This window comes from Chiloscyllium plagiosum, unplaced genomic scaffold (genome assembly GCF_037043375.1).
Source record: "Chiloscyllium plagiosum isolate Xiang-an unplaced genomic scaffold, Cpla_swu_hap1 HiC_scaffold_6, whole genome shotgun sequence".
In the NCBI taxonomy this organism is placed as follows: domain Eukaryota; kingdom Metazoa; phylum Chordata; class Chondrichthyes; order Orectolobiformes; family Hemiscylliidae; genus Chiloscyllium; species Chiloscyllium plagiosum.
In genome coordinates, this window is record NW_028270144.1 from 33602816 (window position 1) to 33624951 (window position 22136).

At 38.6% G+C, this 22136-nt stretch overlaps 1 protein-coding gene across 2 annotated transcripts in view; it reads right to left on the reverse strand.

Moving 5' to 3' along the window:
• The window catches only part of rbm26 (RNA binding motif protein 26), a 74839-nt gene that overhangs the window by 11927 nt on the left and 40776 nt on the right, over nt 1-22136 (reverse strand). For both annotated transcript variants that reach the window (XM_087987977.1, XM_087987976.1), the window contains exons 13-19: nt 15359-15499; nt 13315-13389; nt 12843-12962; nt 11069-11143; nt 4895-5062; nt 3458-3562; nt 939-1142 (exon numbers count right to left, since the gene is read on the reverse strand). In XM_087987977.1, the coding sequence (XP_087844103.1) occupies nt 939-1142; nt 3458-3562; nt 4895-5062; nt 11069-11143; nt 12843-12962; nt 13315-13389; nt 15359-15499 (888 nt within the window). The remainder of the gene's footprint in view (nt 1-938; nt 1143-3457; nt 3563-4894; nt 5063-11068; nt 11144-12842; nt 12963-13314; nt 13390-15358; nt 15500-22136) is intronic.

Here is a 22136-nt window from a genome sequence, read left to right on the forward strand (position 1 = left end):
AAAAAAAAAATACAGCTTTGGCAACCTATCTAGTTTAACATGTTTCCTGGTACTTGATACGAACAGTTGTTTTCAAACTAGCAAAGAGATTTGAATGCACCAGATGCATTTTTTACTCCAAGGGAGTAGAAGGAGGAATTAATACAACATTAACATCTTGTGAGACAACACCCGATGGCAGACATAAATCTAAGGCACTACCCTGAGTGGCAAGAGCAGGAATAAACTCTACAACCCACAAGCTTGATGTCATTCAATGAAATCATGGGTATCTTGAGCTTCAACTCAATTTCCCCACCAATTCCGACATATCCCTTGATTCTCTCAAGCACAAAAAATGCATTAACCCAGCATTAAATGTATTCAATAATGAAGCATCCATGGTGGAGAATTCCAAAGATTGACATCTGAGTAGTTTCCCAACCACAGTCCAAAATGATTGACCCCTTACCCTGGCACTGCACCAATGTTTTAGATTTCCTAACCAGCAGAAACAAATCTCTGAGCGTCTATCCTATCAAGCCCATCAGAATCTTGGATTTTTCTAAACTAGAGTACTTACTCGGTCTCTCAACATGGGACAGCCTCCCAGATCCCAGTGATCAATTTAGTGAACCTTTGCTCTACCAACTCCAATCTAAGTATATCATTCCTCAAATATTGAGAGATCAGAGCTACACACAATATTCCAGGTGTTCTCTCACCATAGCTCTATATAACTATAGCAAGACTGCTGCTCTATTCCTGTCCTCGAAACCCCTTGCAATTAAGGCCAAAAGGCTAAATGCCACTTGTCATTTTAACTGCTTGCTGTACCAGTCAGTGCTTATAATCTTTACCTTACACTTCACTTTTCAAGTTGCTAGAAAAAAAATCAAGTGCTGAGACACGTCAAAGAACTTTGCATGCCCAATTTCAGATATGCCAAAAGTACATACTGCAAAATGTGGCAGAACTTCATCCTGGTCACTTTCTGAAAATCCAGATATATTCAACGATTTTGGACGATGGTCCACTACTGAATGAAAAGGTACACCGCGGCCTCGTCCACGATGTCCTCTGCCGCGACCTCGATGTCCACCTCGTCCCCTGGAGTGGTGGCCTCTTCCACGAACTGTGGAAAGGATCCCACGTTTGGCAGCCTGCAACATGAATGCGAATACATAACATAATAAGACACATGTAACAAGTTTAATGTTGTTTATGAAAACCAAAGTGCAGTAGGAAAAACTCAGATCCTGTTTTGTAAACAAGAGAACTCTTCAAAGATGTCAGAACTACTAAGAGTTCAACTGAACACAGGGTAAAATTAAACAAAGAACTGCAAATGCTGGAAATCTGAAATCAAAACACAAATTGCTGGTGAAACTCAGCCAGTCCTGAAGCATCTTTGGGGAGAAGGGAGAGTTAATGTTTCAAGTTTGGTGATTCTTCAACAGAACTGGGGTTTCACATGCAATTTTATTTCTTGTTTCAGAACTGGGGTTTCCTGGAGCTGCAAGAAAATCTTACTATTTATTGAGCTAGTGTGTCAGAAAAAACTCATCTTTCATATCAACAAAATGAAACGTTGCACTTACATTATTTCTCCGAACTTAGTGGTGCATACACAAAATTTGACGAAGAGTCAGAGAGACGTACAGCACGGAAGCAGACCCTTCAGTCCAACCCGTCCATGCTGACCAGATATCCCAAAGCAATTTAGTCCCATCTGCCAGCACCTGGCCCATATCCCTCCAAACTCTTCCTATTCATATACTCATCCAGATGCTTTTTAAATGTTGCAATTATATTAGACTCCACGACTTCTTCTGGCAGCTCATTCCACCCTCTGCGTGAAAAAGTAGCCCCCGTAGGTCTCTTTTATATCTTCCTTCTTTCACCCTAAACCTATGCCCTCTAGTTCTGGACTTCCCCACCCCAGGGAAAAGACTTTGTCTATTTATCCTATCCATGCCCCTCATGATTTAATAAACCTCTATAAGGTCACCCTTCAGCCTCCGATGCTCCAGGGAAAACAGCCCCTGCCTATTCAACCTTGCCCTCTAGCTCAAATCCTCCAACCCTGGCAACATCCTTATAAATCTTTTCTGAACCCTTTCAACATTCACAACATCCTTCAGATAGGAAGGAGATCAGAACTGCACACAATATTCCAAAAATGGCCTAACCAATGTCCGGTACAGCTGCAACATGACTTCCCAACTCCGGTACTCAAAACTTTGACCAATAAAGGAATGCATCCCAAACACCTTCTTCACAATCCAATCTACCTGTGACTCCACTTTCAGGAAGCTCTGAACCTGCTCTCCAAGATCTCTCTGTTCAGCCACACTCCCTAGGACCTTACCATCAAGTGTACAAGTCCTACTAAGATTTGCTTTCCCAAAATGCAGCACCTCACGCTTATCTAAATTAAACTCCATCTGCCACTTCTCAGCCCACTGGCCCATCTGATCAAGATCCTATGTTTTGCAACATAATTTAATATCAATTTTGCCTCAAGTTTTGCACAAAGTGGGTAATTAGAAAAAATACCTTGCCAACCATTTTGTGGAAGGAAAACACTTTCCTGACATTTCAATGAAATGTTTATCAACAGTCATGCACAGATAGACAAATCAGAAGAACACAATTTGTTCAGATTACTTGTGGCAAAATTAAATGCTGTATTAACAGTCCAACCTACATCAATTCCAAATAATAGATTTGGACAGTTAAAGGATGCAGTTCGATTGTGTCTACGCATCACTAATGAGACACAAGCATTTCCAAATTCTGTTCAGATGTTAAATTTCAGAACGCTACCAGTTTGGCACAATCATACTACATCTGTTTACAAGTTGTAGCAAGTCCAGAGAGGAAAAAAGAAATCAAGTATTTCATGGTTTTCTAATGATCATTTCAAACTGGCAGACAATGCTGCCATCTCCTGTAAATCTCTGTTATTGCCACAAGTTTCCTCAGTTTTTACTTTTATACAGATTCAAGGTGCTGAGACGGTGATAGGGACACCAGCAACAAACAACTTTGTACCAAGCAAAGCAAGTAGATAAATGTTAAGCACAACATTGTGAAGCCTCATCTTAGCAACCTTAACTTGGCTTCAGAGGCTTGTAACTTTCATATACTTATTTCATGTAATAAAAATATTAAGTGTATGTAGAACTACGTAAATTTTCACAGTATTCCTTTGACCAGACATTTTGCCAAATACATGAGAACATTTACCCAAAATGTCAATCAATAGTAAGCAAATGAGCTCGACCTGGAAGCGTGATTGTGTTATTCAAAGAAAACCTAAAGGTTAATTTTTTAAGAATCACAATCAGACTGAGAAATGCCAACTCCAATCCAAATTAATAAAGTTTGAGCTGTATAATTGGTTGGGAACATACTGTACATGAACAGAAATGCATGCAATTTCTTAATACCTTTGAATTACGATTATTTTTACCTCTAGCTGAAGCTCATTGTACTTTTTCCGAAGTCCAGTGATATCTTCTCCAGCCTGTACTTTCTTGTACAAGTCCAACTCTGTGTCAAGCAGTTCCCTTTGCATCTAGTAGCAGGAATATTCAGAATTTGCTTCAATCCAAGTAACTATATAACTGCAAAACTACAACTCACTTGTTAACGCATGCAGAATTCAAAATAAAGTATCAAATGAATTAAAACAGAAGAAAAAGGTGAACAAGGACTGAAGTTTTGTTTTTACTATACTTTGGTTATTTATTTTATTTGTAGGCATTTTGGTGAGAAAAGATGGTTCAGTATTGGGCAGAACTACACAATGTTTCTGGTGGGTTTTCTACAGGTTTCTGAGAAAGTGTACAAGGAGTGAATATTGTGATGAGTCATTGTTTGGATTGTGGGGGCAGGAGGCTGAGGTAAAAATATACAGCAACTAAATTTACCAACAACACCAAGATAGATAGGAAATTAAGTTGACGATAGATTGCAAAAAAATGCACAAATAGATATAGACAGGTTAAGTGACTGAGCAGATTGTTGGCAGATGGAGTATGATGTGAGCTAATGTGAACCTGCACGTTGTGGCAGAAAGGGTAGAAAATCAATATATTATTTAAATGAAGCAAGATGGTCATTGGTGCATAAAACACAAAGTTAGGACATAGGTAGAAAAAATAATTAATAAGACAAATGTAATGCTGTCATTTACTTCAGAAAAATGGATATAAAGGTAGAGAAGTTTGACTGCATTTGTACAGGGCTTGTGAAACCAGACCTGGAGTGCTTTGTCACAGTTTTGACCCCCATATTAAAGAAAGGATGCAACAGCTTTTGAAACAGTTCACTCAACTCACTATGTGACATAAATTCACAGATTAAGTCTGTGTCCATTGAGTTCATAAGAATGAGAGATAATCTTCTTGAAACATACAAGATCTTGAGGACTGGATAAAGTGGATACCAGGAATATGTTTCCCCTGTGGGGAGACTAAACCAGAAAACATATTTAATCAATAGGACATCTCCTCCTTAACACTCAGATGAGTTTTTTTTTCCTTCAGAATTACCTTAAAAAATTCTCTTGCCCAGAAAATAGTGGAGGCTAAATAAAATGTACTCAAGACAGAGTTACATGATTTTTTAATTGACAAGAGAGTCAAGGGTTATGATCTGCAGACAGGAAAACGGAGCTGACATCACAGAGATCAGCCTTCACTCTATTGAATCTAAGAGTAGGCTGGAAAGGCCAAATGGCCCACTCCTGCAATTACACTGTTATATTTTAAATCAAAATTTTAAACTCCTAACACATCAGAAAGAGCTCATTAAACTTTGTAAACTGTTGATATTTCATTTTTAGAAATCAAAATTTGCTATCTAAAGACAGGACATTCAGAAAGCCATCAATTAAATACAATACCTGTGCTTTGGTTTTCACAGTTTTTGGAGCTGGAGAGCCCGTTCCACTTGTTTTAAGTTCATCTTGTAGTTTGGTTATACTCTTGGTTAAGGCTTGCAGTGTTTTCATAATTTCGGTTTTGTCTTCTGATTTCATCCTTTTGTTTTTCTCCAGCTTTGATATCAAAATCTAAATATTGATCAAATAGGTAAGATGACCAAATACCCTGGATTCAACTTTCTCAGACAAAACACTTTTTCAAAAAAAAAAAGCTGCAGAAGTTTCCAGAGTTATGATCACTCATTTACGAATAGACTCCACGTGAATCACATCCTGTCAAATTGCGTAACTCAAGCTGTTGGAGGTAGGTTTAATTGCATGGAAAATTATGGAACTAGTTAAACAGGAGAGGGCTCAGCAGAGGTTATTAAAGTTTCCAGATCAAGTAACAGGACAAAGAGTATGGAAAGGGTCAGGAATCTCACTTCAGGTACAGCAGATAAGGAACAACTTTGAGAAGAGGGGTGGTGAATGCAAGGCTGAGGATGTTGTATTAAGTGCATTAAACATGGTAAGTTAGTTCACAGTGCAGATATTGGGGACATCACAGATACAAGGTGATCAAAGCTGGGATATAAATATCCAAGAATACACATTCTATTTATGAATGATATTCAGGACCATTCAGGAAGTAGCTGCCTGAGGAAGGAGCAGGGGCTCAAAGCTTGTGGTTTCAAATAACCTGTTAGACTATAACATGGTGTGGTGTGATTTTTGACTTTGTCCAGCCGAGTCCAATACTGGAATCTTCATATCTTTCAAAAAGCAATAAGAGGGAGAAGATGAAATATTATAATAAGCTAGTTGGTAATATGACAGAAGAATGCAAGAGCTTTGTTTTTAGATATCTAAAAAAGTGAGAGAGAGCCAAGAACTGGCACTGGACTATTGGAAACTGAGCCTGGAGACATAATATTGGGGGACGAAGAAATTGTGAATCAGTCCCTTGCATCAATTGTGTGGAAGTGGAAGACACTAGCAGCATTATTGCACTTCAAGAGAATCAGGAGGTAGAGGTCAGTGTAGTGACCATCACGAAGGAGAAGGTGCTAGGGAAGTTGAAAGGGCCAAGGTTGATAAATCACATGGACCAGTTGAACTACACAGAGTTCTGAAGGAGATAGCTGAGAAGATTGTGGAGGCAGTGGTGATCATCTTCCAGGAATCACTGGAGTAAGGAAGATCCCAGAAGACTCGAAAATGGCTGATGTACCACCCATTTAATAAACGATGAAGACACAAGACTAGAAACTAGGCCAGTTAGACTAATCTTGGTCATTGGTCAAATTTTAGAGTCCGTTATTTAGGATGAGATTGCAGAGTAAAACAGGCTGAGTCAGCACAGTTTCATCACGAGGAGATAACACCTGACAAAGCTGTCAGAATTACTTGAGGAAATAATAACCAAGTTAGACAAAGGAAACCAATGGACGTTAACATTTCAGGTCTGGAATTGAGGAAGGATCACTGGACCCAAAACGTTAGCTTTGATTTCTCTTCACAGATGGTGCCAGACTTGAACTTTTCCAGCAATGTCTGTCTTTGTTTCTGATTTACAACATTTGCAGTTCTTTCTGCTTTTAAACCAAATGGACATGATCTATTTGGATTTCCAGAAACCCTCTGACAAGATACAGCAGAGGAGGCAGCAAAAGATGTCCATGGGGCAAAGTACTGGCATGGATAGAGAATTGGCTGACCAGCAGAAGACAGAATAAGGATAAATAGGTCTTTTTCAGGATGGCAGCCAGTGACGAGTGGAGTTCTGCAGGGTTTCATACTGGGACCACAACGATTCAAGTACTGCATTCATGATCTAGACAAAAGAATAGAGGGCACTGTTGCCAAGTTTGCAGATGAAACAAAGATAATTGGAGGGGCAGGCAGTGTTTGGGGAAGGAGGCGGCTGCAGAAAGACTTGAACAGGCTAGGAGACAGAGCAAAGAAGTGGCAGATGGAATACAATGTGAGTAAGTGTGAGAGGTTATGCACTTTGGTTGGAGGAATAGAGGCAAAGGCCTCTTCGAAATGGCCAATGCCTTCAGAAATCTGAAGCAAAAAGGGCCTTGGGAGTCCTAGTTCAGGATCTCTTCAGATTAATGTGCAAGTTCAGTTGGAAGTTAAGAAGGCAAATGCAATATTAACACTCATTTCAAGAGGGCTAGATTTTAAAAGCAAGGACATACTGCTGAGGATGCGTACGGCTCTGGTCATACTGCATTCAGCATATTGCAAGCAGTTTTGGGCCCCATACTTAAGGAAGAATGTGGTGCTGGATGGATCCGGAGGTGGTTTATAAGAATGATCCTGGGGATGAAGAGCTTATCATTTGAGAAGCAGTTGAGGACTCTGGAGTTTAGAAGTTTAGATGTGAATTAAAAGAATGAGAAGAGATGTAATTTAAACTTACACAACTCAGAGGCGCCGGAATGGAGTGGACGTAGAGAAGGTATTTCCACTAGTAGGTGAGACTAGGACACGGGGCACAGCCTCAGAGTGAAGGGACGCCCCTTTAGAATTGAAATGAGGAGGTATTACTTCAGCCAGAAGGTGGTTATCTGTGAAACTCATTACCACAGAGGGCTATGAAGACTGGGTCATTGAATATATTTAAGACAGAGATAGATAGGTTCTTGATCAGTAAGGGTATCAAGAGTTACGAGTAAAAGGAAAGAGAATGGGGTTGAGAAATTTATCAGTCCTGATTGAACGGTGGAGCAGACTGACCTATGGGCCGAATGACCTAATTCTGCTCCTATACCTTCTCAATTCATGAAATGTGATCCTATACGGGGTGTAATTTTAAAGACCTGATGTACAAATGTTCCCTGTACTTATGAATGCCTATTTTATATTGTCCTGCATTGTGTTTTGACTTCGGTACAAATCAACTTGCTAATCGTTTCGAGAATGGAACCCATGCGAAAGGCAGGGGCTGCCTGTGGACTTCAATTGATTGGACTAATCAAGATTTCCTGATTGAGCAGATGTCTGCATATTCTGTTTACTTAAAATTTTAAGAAGCCACTGTATAATTTTAATTAGTTGGCAATAATGGAGTAGTACATTGAGTAAGCAGTTTGGATGAGATTCATTTTGTTATTGTATCTTTACATCAGAGTTTGGTGAGCCAATGTTGAGAAAATAAAGGATTGGATCTGTAACTTGGATGAATCTGCTCATTAGATTCTGCATCTCGAGTTACTCCTAAAATTGGAAGGTTTAAAAGTAAGTATAGGGCCCAGACTGCATTACCAGACTGCATTTTTCCAAGATGATGTAATTAAGTCAGTATTTAGGTGAGAATCAAACCAAAATGACGTTTAAGTGATGCAACTCAACAGTGGTTAGATATACGTTAGCTGAATGGTTTGTATGGTGCAGTGGTAATGTCTTGCCTTTGAACCAGGAGGCTATCTACATTTCTTATCAGGTTGTATTAGCAGAACGAACAAAACAGGTGATAAGGGGCCTCACAATTACCTACAGAAGTGATCAGTTTTGACAAAATTGCACTCAACTAGATTGAAATGCTCATGTATTTAAACATTGTATTGTTCTAACAGGGTAAAGGAACCAAGTCTTCAGATTTATTTTTAAAAATCAATAATGGATTCTTATCCCAATCTGATTCACATAGTAGTATAAGAAATCAAAAATACTTAAACAACAAAGTCTTCAATTGAATTTCATCCTCTTTTCTTCTTGTGCCTGATGTCCTTGGAGGAAATGGAATTTATATTATCCTGGTACATCTTAGAATTCACTCTTGCTACTTACACAATAGCTTTTATGTCTGAACTTTGGGTGCCAGAAAGTCAAAGTCAAATTTTATTTTACTGGACATTATAATGGGCCTGCCTGACATAGTAGTTTTCCCACAGATTGGTCAACACAGAACCTCACCTCACTAGAATCTCTAACAACTTCGAGAAATTATCGTAATGGCAAAGCAAGAAGCTTCGCAATGACAAAGCTGTCATACAAAGCCTGTGACCTATTTAAAACATGAGTGACTAGTAGAGTCGCCAAATATCATTCAGGATTTCGCTCTTTACTATAAAATGGTCTGGATGCAGATGATTTCCCAGTTCAAGTTGATATAATGACTTTTGTCCGTCTAATGATAGCAGAGGAAACCAAATAACTGGAAGCAGATCTTGGTATGCTGGGAGACGGTGTAAAGATTTGGTAATGGAATTTATGTTCTAAGAGTGCAATGTTATTCTTGATTTAGAGATGCCAGTGTTGGACTGGGGTGTACAAAGTTAAAAATCACAACACCAGGTTATAGTCCAATCAGTTTATTTGGAAGCACTAGCTTTCTGAGCGCTGCTCCTTCATCAGTGGTTGTGGAGAATAAGATGCAATTTTGGAACATCTCTGGAAAGATAGTCTCCTGGTTCAAAGGCAGAGACATTACCACTGCACCACACAAACTATTCAGCTAATGTAATCACTATATCTAACCACTGTTGAGATACATCACAAACATCATTTAGGTCTGATTGTCACCTAAATACTGACTTCATTACATCACCTTGGAGAAATGCAGTCTGGAAATTCAAATCCTTTACAGAGCTTTGAAGGTCCTGGGCCCCATTACGTACATTTAAACCTTCTATGCAATTTTGTCTTATTCTCCACAACCAACTCATGAAGGAGCAGCGCTCTGAAAGCTAGTGCTTGCAAATAAATCTGTTGGACTATAACCTGGTGTTGTGTGATTTTTAGCAAAGCTATCCTTGTCAGCAGGACTGATATTACACATTATTGTATGCTGAAGAACATGGCTAATTTAAAAAAATCATGGGATTAGATTTACAATCAATTTCTAGGTAAAGAAATTGGGTACTTCTTACAGTATAAAATAAAATGGTCCTTTCAAAATGATTGCGATTTAACATCATTTGGAATTCTGATTCCTTTTATTGTCCAGATAGGGTTAGAGAGCACAGTCTAAATATTTCAGAAACACACAGACTCAAGCAATTTGATTATGGTCCGTTAAAATGTGAAGAGACTAACTTGATTATATTTATTTAACCTAAACACAATTAGTTTGTGGAAGGTCTAGAATGTTGAATGTAAATGAATGCTTGAGAAACAGTTGACTTCGCGTCACAGAGATATACAGCATTAAAACAGACCCTTCGGTCCAACTCGTCCATGCCAACCAGATATCCTAAATAAATCTAGTCCGATTTCCCAGCATTCAGCCCATATCCCTTGAAACCCTTCCTCTTCATGTACCCATCCAGATGCCTTTCAAATGTTGTAATGTACCAGTTTCCAGCACTGCCTCTGGCAGCTTGTTTCATACATGCACCACCCTTTGTGTGAAAAAGTTGCCTCTTAGATCCGCTAAAGTAGTTATTCTTTCCTAGCGATTAGTAAGCATTGGAACACATTATTAGCTTGGGAAATAGGACTGTGTCACAACATAATTTAGGGTGTCAAGAATTTCCTGCACAATGCATAGAATACGTCAAACATGAGGTCCAAAAGTAAGAAGAAATGAGGTTAATGTGCTATGCTAGACTAATTTTGAATTGCAGGAGGGATAGGATAGAGACTTTCCATACACCCTAGCTACCTTAACACAAACACAAGAGCTCTGTAATTTTTGATCTGGTTTTCCATCCCTTTTATACATGTGTGTATTTCCTGTAAGCATGGAGGGAGAGTGTTGATATGAAGCATATAGCACCATGGACCAATTGGCCTCATCCATCCAGCATTTTTATACATCCATGCAACTTCAGCACATTATGTACCTATATGGGAATTCATTTGTCCTGAAAGCCTACTACTTTGCATACGCTGACTGGCCCATCACAGCCAGGTTGCAAATGCTTAATATGCCACTATTTACTCAGCAGCCAGTTCACCAGGACACTGATGTCAAGAAGTAGACATAAATCAATGAAAACACACTGTGCAAAATTTTTGATGTGGAGATGAAAGGGACTGCATGTATGTTCACAAATTATATTCCCTTGTGAAAGTGAAAGATTGTCCTATTGTATAAACCAAAGTATCTCAGTTTTTAAAAGTATGATCAGCTGCACATCAGAGAGCAGTATTTCAACAGATTGATCTCAGAAAACTAAAAATAAATGCAAGACTAGATACCTTTTGTGTCTCAATGTGCTTTTCTAAAATTTCTCGTTTCTTTTTCCTCACATCCTGCTGAAGTCGAAGTGTATCCTGTAAAATGATATACTAGGTTTAAACCTGTAAAGGACTGAAACACAAGCATGGACAAAAACAAAACTCCGAAGTGAGTTAAATAAGAATAAGGTGGAGCCTTTTTTGTGGGTGGGGTGGAGGGGGATAGTGCAAGAGACAGAGAGTGAACACTATTTTACAAGAAGCTTTTAAGCATTTATTAAGTTCTCTTTGGAAGTAGGTTATTAGATAAAATGTGGGCCTCAGGTTCTAATGTTAGTTTTATAACATTACTCAGTAGTCTAAGTCATCATAAAAAATAATACTCAACTGTTCAAGTTGGTAATGTACCTACAAGATCGAAGTGTAAAGCAGACTATGCCATTTCTCAATGTGTTCCCTTTCCAAAGGAAACATCTACTTTCTGAGCCACTAAAATGGAAATCATATCTGAACATCACTCACGTGTCAAATATTACACTGGCATCAGCCAAAAATACAAATGATTCCCTTGGAAACACTTCAATTCACATTGTTCAACGTGGAGAGTAATAAGAGATAGGATACCGTAGATCATGGTATATGAATCAACATGATACATAAGGCAACCCTATGTTTCCAATGACAAAAGTGATAGTTTTGCATTTACTTGAGTACAAGTCAAATCCCCTTTTCAGTTAAAAAAAAACACAAGCAGTCAAATTTCAAATTTGCATCTCAGAAATTGATTTTTTTTATTCATCTTCCAAAGTAGGTTGGTGCACGGATCACACAGTGAGCTGTGGTATGAGGAACACACCCACACACACATAAATGGGGCTGCCAATGAAAGAAATGAAGTACAAAGTGGTATTTCAAGTTGAAAACTGCAATATTCATTAATTTATCAACTAATTGTGCTCAGAGGAAATTTGTGATACTGAAAAGCTACTGCTGGAAGGAGGAGGAGTCAGCGCTGAAGGAAATGTCTAAGACCAAATGCGAAATAAGAACTTGATCCAGCTACTGGTCTGATCTTGAGAAGCATGCATGAAAAATAAACAGAATGTGATGTCATCACCAATGATCGTATATGTACTTAAGTGGGCCAACTCAGTCTCCCAGAGACTTCACCAGCTGACTGGTGTAGTTGCTTGAAGGAACCAAACAGTTGAATGTGGTTGCAGAAGACCAAGATTATTCAGACTACCACAAGACTTCAATGCCAAAATGACATGTTTCCAACTATTCATTACGATGCCAAAATTATGACTATCCATTGAGTCACACTGGCAACATGGATGAAATTCTGTCGATGCATGTCGATACACCCGACAGCAGCTAAACTGTGGAACGGAAATGATCAAAACAACAGAACACTTCCCTCCACATTTCAGAATGGCGACCACCCACATCCCAATTAGTGGTCCACGTGTTAAATGACGGTGCCTCATTTTTGGAAGCTTCACAGTTTGACTTATACACCACGATCTACAGTATTTAATTTGCTGACCTGCAACTAGTTAAACTGTTAAAGAATAGGATATTGGTAATAAATGAATGAGCTTCAAATCATGTTGATTTTATGCAAAAAATTTACATGAGGAGCTGCTGGCTATTCAAAAATGCAAATTCTTCTTCATTTTTGGCAATAATATCAATTTCCTATCCTGAAACACTGACTAGTCATATTGTTACAAACTTGCTCAATAGTATGTCAATACATTTAAAGCATGCAAATGTCACAATCCCAACAAACCTGCTTTTTTTTGGGCGCCTCTGTAGAATCTGATGAAACAGAACCTAATGTCTTTTGCGCCGCCTTTAGCGCAGCCGGATTGTAGACGGTTTTTGTAAGGCCTGTTGTAGTTGATAACACCTGCAGCACAAATATAATGATTTTCCACCAAAAAAAAGGAAACAGGGTGAAAATTAAAATGTCGTTTTACAAGTACAGCAAATTATTGTAGCCAAGATCATATAAAGTGACACACTACTGACAAATATTTTGGAAAGTTAACTATCAGGACAACTACCTCATGATATTTGCAACTATACTTTGATAAATTGGTTAAAGTTGGCAATGGACATCAATTTTGTTCTTGCATAAAGAACAAGAAATAACAGTGGGAACTAATCATGCATCACATTAGCACAATGTTAAAAAAGAATGAAAATGTGTTATTTTATGGATGCAAATGGTTTCACAAGTACTATAAATTAAACTCTACCTTTTCAGTCGGAACAGATTCTGTGCGCTTAGTCACAAAGCCAAGTCGATCTCTAACTGACAATTTACTCGAATTCTGATGGGTAAAGAAAATTAAACATTACCAAGGACATTTCCAATTAGTTTGCTTGTCATATGCACTTCTCTGGAAAATCTACTAACTCTGACTCTTCTGATGACTCATCAAATGGATTCACAAAGATGGACCATGTGTTTAAAGAGGACTGGATTCGACCATGATTTTGGTCCCAAACTTCTTCAAACAGAAATGCATTATAGATATTTGGTTAAAATACCAGAGAATGCTCATTCTTCTCTTTTAAATATTTATTTCTTCACAGAATGTGTTATTATTGACTAAGCCAACAATTGTTGCTCATTCCTATCTGAACTTCAGAAGAAGGTGGTAGTGAGACACCTTCTTGAACCACTGTAGTCCATGTGTTGTGAAGACACCCACACAGTGCTGTTGATGAGGAGAAATCCAGGATTTTGACCCAGCAAAAAAGTGTGCGCGCCTTCTAGGGGAATTTGTGTTGGTGGTCCCAATCACTTGTTTTTCTGGGTGGTAGAGTTTCACTTTTGCAGGGTGACATTGAAGGGATTACATTGACTTGTTGTACTGTACCTTGCAGATGGCACACACTGCAGTACACTGGTGGTGAAGGAAGTGAAAATTGAAGTAGATGGATGGGATGCAAAAATCATGCAGGTTCTTTTGTACTAGATGGTGTCAGCTTCTGAATTGTTGTTGCAGCAACACCCATCCTTGCATGCAGGGAATACTCTATTATATTTCTGACTTGTGCCTGCAGACAATGGACAGGCTCTGGGGAGTCAGGAGGCAAGTTACATGCTGCAGAAATTCCCATTACTGTATTCACAGGGCTAATTTAGTTAAGTTCATAGAAATTTACTATGGAAAAGAAGAGTTGGGCAGACAAAGGGTCAGTAGAAAATTGGCATCAGAAAAGAAGTATAATTCGCCTCACATGGTGACTCTGTTTCTTTCCACAGAAGTTGCCCAACCTTCTGAATGTTTACAGCATTTTGTAATGGTAATTACTATCATGAATTATTATTGTACCTTAACCAACACACATTCTTTAATTTCACTACAGATCATCAGTCTTCAGGCTGCTTGAATACCATCATTCATTTCTTGAACAAATCACTTAGACAAAAATTATTGTTCGAATAAAGATTATTAGCATGGCAACTTCTTTTTATGTCATCCTTCAGGAGATACCAGATCAGATTATCAAAAAACAGAGATAAGCTTTAAGGAGTGTTTTAAATTAAGCAAAGAGCCAAGGAAGTAAAATTCTCAAAGGAATTTAGAAATTCGGTCCTACCTCGGCAACTGGGAAAGGTCAGTAACGGTGCAACAACTAAAACTGGGGTTACTTAAGAAGGTCAGAACCATGTGAGTGCAAATGCTTCATAAGGTTAGGAAATTGGAGAAGCAGAGAGAGATGGAGAGGATCCACATGATTAAAGGATTTGAAAGGTTTGAAAATCTTAAAAATCAAATTGTTGCTTGATCGGGAGCCAGGAGTTGGTAGAAACTGAGAAAGCAGACAGAATTCAGTTGGAATAGTCAAGACTAACGCAATGTCAAAATGTTACCACCACGTCAGATTAAATTGGACTTTTGCAACAAAATAAAAAAGGAACCTGTAACTTCAAAGTATGAAGACATTTGTGGGACCGAGAAAGAAACAAGTCCAAGTTATGTCGCAACTTCTGACTGAATAACTAGTTGGCAAAAGTATTCTCAATGAAGACAGCAGCTGAGAGCATATCCTCATGCGAATAAATAAACAAAGGCATGTCTCATTGTGTGATAATTAATTAATGGAGTGGTGACCAAAACATAAATTTCAAAATTGAGATAACCATTGATTCAGAGAGAAATATGGGTAATACTATATGGTCTATGGGGACTGAATGAAGACTATGCACCAGAACTAGTCAACTCAATAAGAAAAAATACTTGCAAAATGAATTAGGAAAAGGTTGGTCATGGATTTTTGTGTACATACCTGAATGTTGGTTACAGGACTGGCCTGAGTTTGCGTGGGTTCGACATTTCCCTGTGGTAGGGGCCCCAGTCTATCTTTCACAGACTGTTTGACAGCTGTGAAGGAAGATTGTGTAACTGGCTGCTGTAGTCCACAAGCCACCTTAAAAAAAGGGTAAGTGAAAAAATGCTGAGAAAATAAAGATCCTTCTATACATCAGCTCCAAATGACTCACATTTAAATATTACATTCCATAATTATTATCTAACATAGACTAATTGTTTTGATATAGAAATATTGCTGACATCGAATAATTGAAAGTTAGCAAGTCTGTTAATTAACCTTATGCCAGATTATCAGGTTACAGTCAACAACTACAGCTGCATAGTTGGGTTGCAGTAAATTGGTAATAAATAAATGTTCCCTTTCCTTTGGCAAGTTCTCCCCAATGCAAAGAATGCTGGTCAGGTGACCTGTGACCTCCAGGACTGTTAGATATGAATAGTTTTCACATAAGCACTGAATTTATAAACACCAAATGTGGAAGCCAAGTTTAAACCTAGCTGGGCTCTTCAGTACAGAGCTGAAACAGACAATGTTATTGTAGCCAGGACAATCAACTTCCGGTCAAAAATTGGCAAACCTGGAACTGCCTGGTCAAGTGCTAATGCTCATTGTTTGAGAACAAATCATTGTTTACACCTCCAGTGAACCATGTGACGATACTACAGGATTAAGAGGTGAAGTTGGTCTTTTCTGATTTTGAAGAGATGTTTAATGGCAGAGGTCCAGAGTTGTCTATTGAAAACTCGTGAACAGCTTGAGGGGCCTTGGGGTTCTTTTTCAAAATCCGAACAACAGAAGCAGTTTAAATGGGTGTGGTCAACTTTCTATTGAACTAGAAATTTTAGTTTCAGCTTTCGGCAGCTGCTGGGATCTCAAAGCTGATGTGGAAGCTTTTATTCCTCTCTCTGCTCCAGCTGAAAGCTGGGGTTCTCTTCCTGCTGCTAGAACTGCATGTGAGAATTTTGTTTTCTGAATTTGCCTTTGTTAAGTGTGTGTTTATGTCACTATATTGGAATAGTTACTGTTTAGTAGTTAAATAATCTACTATGCTGTTAAGTTTTCCTAATAGAGTAATGTTATTCCAATTACTTTCTTCCTTTGTTGTATTTCAACTTTAGTGTATGATGAAAGTGTGATTTGCTTCAAATCTGGTGGTTCGATCAGTCAAATTATGCCTGGTTTGCAACACCTTACATTTATCTTTAAAATAAGAAAAACATTAGGGTATATACCATCTTCTCAATATATTTTGAGTGGGTTGATCTGGTCATAACAACCTGCTTTGTCAGAAGAAGACAACACAGATTGGGTGGCACCCGACCCAGTAGGAGAAGGGCGCAAAGAGAGGAATTTAAAAAAAAGCAATAAAAGGGAGCCCATTTCTCTGCTTTTTGCACTTTTTGCAACAGCATCTCCAAAGAGATCGCCTTGGTGAGACGACCCGAAAAGCAAAATCAGCCTTAGCCAAAAGGGAAAGCCCAAAATCGACACCTGGAGATCCTGAAACATCAGCTAACCGTCAAAGACAAGGTACAGCCTTTCCCAGCCTGACTGAATTGATATCATCAGCCTTTTCAGATAAACAATTCAAGTACAGTGGTATAGGCCTGTGGAAAGAGTGTAGGGAATTGTCAAAAGAAAGTAATAGATAGCTAGGACATATTTAAGACTGAAAGAAGATTGTCTAACTGGCTACTGTAATCCACAAGCCACCTTAAGAAAAAAGGGTGTGTGAAAAACTGCCAAGAAAACAAACATCCTTCTACACATCAACTCCAAATGACTCACATTTAAATATTACATTCCATAATCATTATCTAACATAGACTGATTGTTTTAATATAGAAATATTTGCTGACATTGAATAATTGAAAGTCCTGAAAAGCGATTAATCGAGCTGGAGAGATTAATTAAAGACCAAGATAAAGTGTTCAATAAAGTTATGTTAGAACTTTGCGAGTCTTCTTCTAGCTTTGATGTGGAGGTGCCAGTGTTGGACTGGGGGAGACAAAGTTAGAAATGACAACACCAGTTAGCAGTCCAACAGGTTTATTTGGAAGTACAAGCTTTCGGAGCTAGTGGGCAAGATCATAGGACACAGAATTTATAATATAAGGTGAAAGTGTCATACAGGAGAAAGTGAGGTCTGCAGATGCTGGAGATCAAAGTTGAAACTTTATTGCTGGAACAGCACAGCAGGTCAGGCAGCATCCAGGGAACAGGAGATTCGACGTTTCGGGCACAGGCCCTTCTTCAGGAATGACCTGAAATCAGTGTCATACAACTGATGCAAAGTTTTCAACAAATCTAGATTGCTGTTAAATCTTTAATCATTTAGAATGAGGTTGCAGGTTTTGATTCATTAATATGGAAAACACAGAACTTCTTTCGTCACATTCCCGAGATAACTTAAGGTTTTATAAAAAAAGATGACATCTCAGCTCAGACAGTGCATGATAGGTGAGAGGTAGGAGTCTGTCTGTATCCCAACCTTGGGTCAGACTGGTCCTACTTCCAAAGTGGGAATTGATAAAATGTCATATGGACTGACTGCCTATAATCTGTGCAATTTTTGAACAAAATAAAATGCATCTGCAAATTCAAATCTGTAAATACATTCACACTTTTAATGCAAGATGAGGTCAAAAAGGTCATGAAGGAGTTGGAAACAAAACCTGAGAAATGGTTCAAGACTAGGACAGGGAGATTCATTTGACAAAGTTCAGCAAGGCAGGCTTTGGAAAGGACAGAAGCAAATAGGAAAGTGATTGGATTTTCTCAATCATAGTGAAAACTGCTGAAATCCCTTCTACTTGTCGGAAGTGGTGATGGGCATAAGGGTTTAAGAAGATGATTTGCCCTGAAGAAAACCAGGGTGTTATCAATGCAATCCTGAAAGATATTAGAATAATGAGCAGTTTTAGTAAACTACAATAGGACACAAGAGCATTTTAGGTGGTCCAGCCAGACTTAAATGATGTTTGTGTGCCACATCCTTTCAAATCTACTTCCCTTGGACTTAAGTGAATAGGGATGAAACCTTTACCAATGGAATGGATAAGTTAAGTGCGCTGTTGTTTTTCTGAGTATCCAGACATCAGAGGTCAAGGTTCAGTAAATCAAGAGCAGCAAAAATGATATATTGAATGGAGGGCCAAAGACAAGTTAACTGGAGTTGGTGTATACAGTAAATAAATTGGGGAATAGCTTTTGCTATGGATATATACAGTAGAAGGAAAGGTTGTGGCGTGAAGGGGGATGTTGATGCTATGGGATTTAAGAAAGTAATCAGAGATGGAAAATAAAATTGTGCAAAAAGGATACTTTAGAAAATAAATTGAAAAGCCACTAGAGGTCAGATTCTCCAATAAGGTTCTGTATCTAAATCCTAATGGACAGAAAAATGAATTGATCTGCTACATGTTAGGGTCTTGCTATGTTAGATAACCATAACTTGGCTCCTAGTGGATGCTGGTCCAGCATTTAAGGTCACCATCAAATGACATTATCAGCTATTTGAAAACTTGCTCAAGGACACAACAGGGAGTTTCACTCTGCAGCTGAATGTACAGAACCTGACCTCAAGAATACTCGATGCGCACAGTGAAATATTACAAATGCAACATTTTAGATTTTTTTTTATCATCCATGTCTTTGTCTTGATCACAAAATTGGTCATTAGCAAGCAGACTGAGTACTTTCCTTGAGAAAGGTGTCAATGACTGAAATACATTTTTGGTCGACGGTATGTGAACAATGTTGCTATTCTGCAAAAGAGGACAGGAGAGAAACAACTACTATTTCCTTGAGCTAAAATTTCCAGTAGCCTTGTTAACATGGTCTTTTCACATTGCAAATTATAATTCCTCAAGGGCTGATATAAATTTTAAAAGCATTTTCGTATTGCTTAAGCTACTCAAAGGGTCTGTTTCCCTGCTGTATGACTCAATCTGATGTTATGATTTTGAAATTACTTTCAAAATTTGACAACAAAGCAATAAAATCAGCACTGTTCAAATCACAAACAGGACAAACCAACAGGTTACTAAAAACGCAATGGGGTCAAAATGCCTAGATTTAAAGGACAATTTATAAAGCCAAATACACCCAACACTGCCTCATTCTCCAAAAGGTTGCAGATTTCTTTCCAAAGAATCATTTTAAGTTAACAGCATAAGAAGCAATCATAAGTATGCAAGCTGCAGAGAGTGGAATGAGGGAGCTTTGTGAAGGTGGGAGACCAGTAAAGTCGGGGGGTGTTGCTGGGTTTCGCTTTCCAAACTATGTCCTCAAATCAGTATGGACGGGAGCAGACCAATGCGTGAGATGTGAAAGATATGCCTGTGTGATATCACCAATAAGTGATTGAGAAATGAGTATTTTTCTCTTCTACCTCTTCTGATTTGTTCACAAATTAAAAGCTAAGTAAGACAAATATTTACAGACAGAAAACTGAAGATCAGCAGGAAACTAAAAAAGCAAATTGAAAATCTAATAAAATAAAACACTAAGTCAGGCAATGTGTTAAGAACTGCAGGATCCCCACTAAGATTCATAGTGTTCACATCTGTAGCAAGTGTCCTTTGCTGAAGCAACTTGGGCTCAGTTGTTAAGCTAGAACGTTAGCTTCAGAAACTGTAATACATCAGGGAAGGGAAGAATTACTTTGACATTACATTTCAGCACATAGTCAGTCGTTCTCCTTAGATTAACCACCTGGAAATTGGTCATTGGACAGACCATGAGGATGTGATTATGACTGAGGTTGGAGAGGGGATCCAGGAAGTAGCACTGCAGAAGCCTCAGCCATTGTCCTTGTCCACACATTGAAGGTTTGCACTTGTGGGGACAAGAAAGCAGGCTGTAGGTAGGATGAGCAAACTGATGAGCATCATAGCACCAAAAATTAATCGGCAGTGGCAAAGATGAAACGCACTTATAATCAGGGATATTACAGCTACAGGAATAGACACTGATCTCTGTAGCCACATCCTACATCCTGCTGTTGCGATGGGTAAAGATCTTTCATTTGTCCTGCATAACAACTTAGAGTGGGAGTGGAGAGAATCAGTTGTCTTGGTCCATGTACAACAGGTACCAACCATATCGGGCGAATGAGGAAAGAGATTCTACTGAGGGAATTCAAGCAGCAAGGGACTAAATTAAAAAGTAGAGACAAAGGTTTAAAAAAAAAAGGCTTACGACTTAGCCTCAAGCTCATAGGCACAAGATCATGAAGGTTAACAAGGTAACCCCATGACTTAAACATTGGCACAGAAGAGACAGGTTCAGATTCATGGGACACTGGCACCAATACTGGGGGGAAAGGGAGCTGTTACACCAGGACAGACTGACTTCATTTATGTTGAAACTAGATTCCTGGCAAATCGCATAACTAAGGCTATAAACAGGACTTTAAATTAAATACTGGGTGGAGGATTCAGTTGCAAAACCAACTCTGAGGAGAATGTAGGACAGCAGGTAAATGATGGAGTTGATTGTTTCCAGATAATGAAAGGAAGAGACAGAGCATGTAAACACTGTGCTGCTCCAAAGAATTAAACAAGAGTACAGAATATTGATAACCAGATAAGCTTAAAGGCTTTGTATGTAACAAAGGAATTAATGAGTTAACAACACAAATAGAGACAAATGGATATTATTAAGTGCCAGTTACTGAGACATGGTTATTGGGAATTGAACATCTAAGCGTCCTACTCAGTGTTTCGAAAGGATAAACAGAAAGGAAAAACTGTGATGGTGTTGCAGCTTTTTTAAAGGGTGAAATTAATCCTGTACTGAGAAATGATTTTGGCACTGGAGATCAAGATGTAAAATGTGCTGAGCACAATCAACAGAACCTCAACATTAGATCCATAGTAGGACAGAGTATAAACCAGGACAAACTGGGAACTTGTAACATAGGTACACAATAAACTTGAGTGATTTTACATTGTATGTCAACTGGATTAATCAAACTGGCAAGGGTGACCTTGAGGGAGAGTTCCTAAGTGTACGAGAGATTTTCTTTCTTGCAGCAATACGGGGAGCCAACTGGGGAGCAGGCGAATTACTTAGGGATGAGACAGATTTGTGAACTGGGCAGTGAACTGGGCAGAAAGACTAAATGGTAGGACAACTGCAGAACAGTGGAGAATTTCCTACTCTGGGTTCTAGTTATTATGTTATTTGATTAATCAATTCAAAATTTTTTCATTTTAGTGTTATAAAGAGAGGGAAAGACGGTGTTATTACAGGCTACAGGTCATAGCCTGCTGGATGTCCATAATTGCCACGAGGAGATCATCAAGCAAAATATGGTGAGCACTGATACAGACAAATGGCAGACTGTCACTGAAGACAAGAATTGCTGGAAGCAGAGTTTTTTTAAAAGGGCATCAGAAGGAAAAGGGAGAATCAGAAAAGTTGGCTGGTTGACCAAGTCCACATATTCTCAGCCACTGTCTTCATGTCCAGCAAGTTCAGGAAAGACGGCCATGCCAGAGTAGGGCCTCTGAAACACAGTAGATGATAGTAAAAGTCTGAAGGCGAAAGCAGAAACCATCAATGGAAGACTCTCTCTTATTTTAGGTCAAAGGATTATCATCAAATCCAATAAGGCAGGTCAGAATCATGTGTGGGGTTGTAGCTGAAGTGAGCAACAGGACACATTACAAAAATTTCAAGTCGAACATTAGACTTTCATTGATATTCTAATACTACAACTAAACTA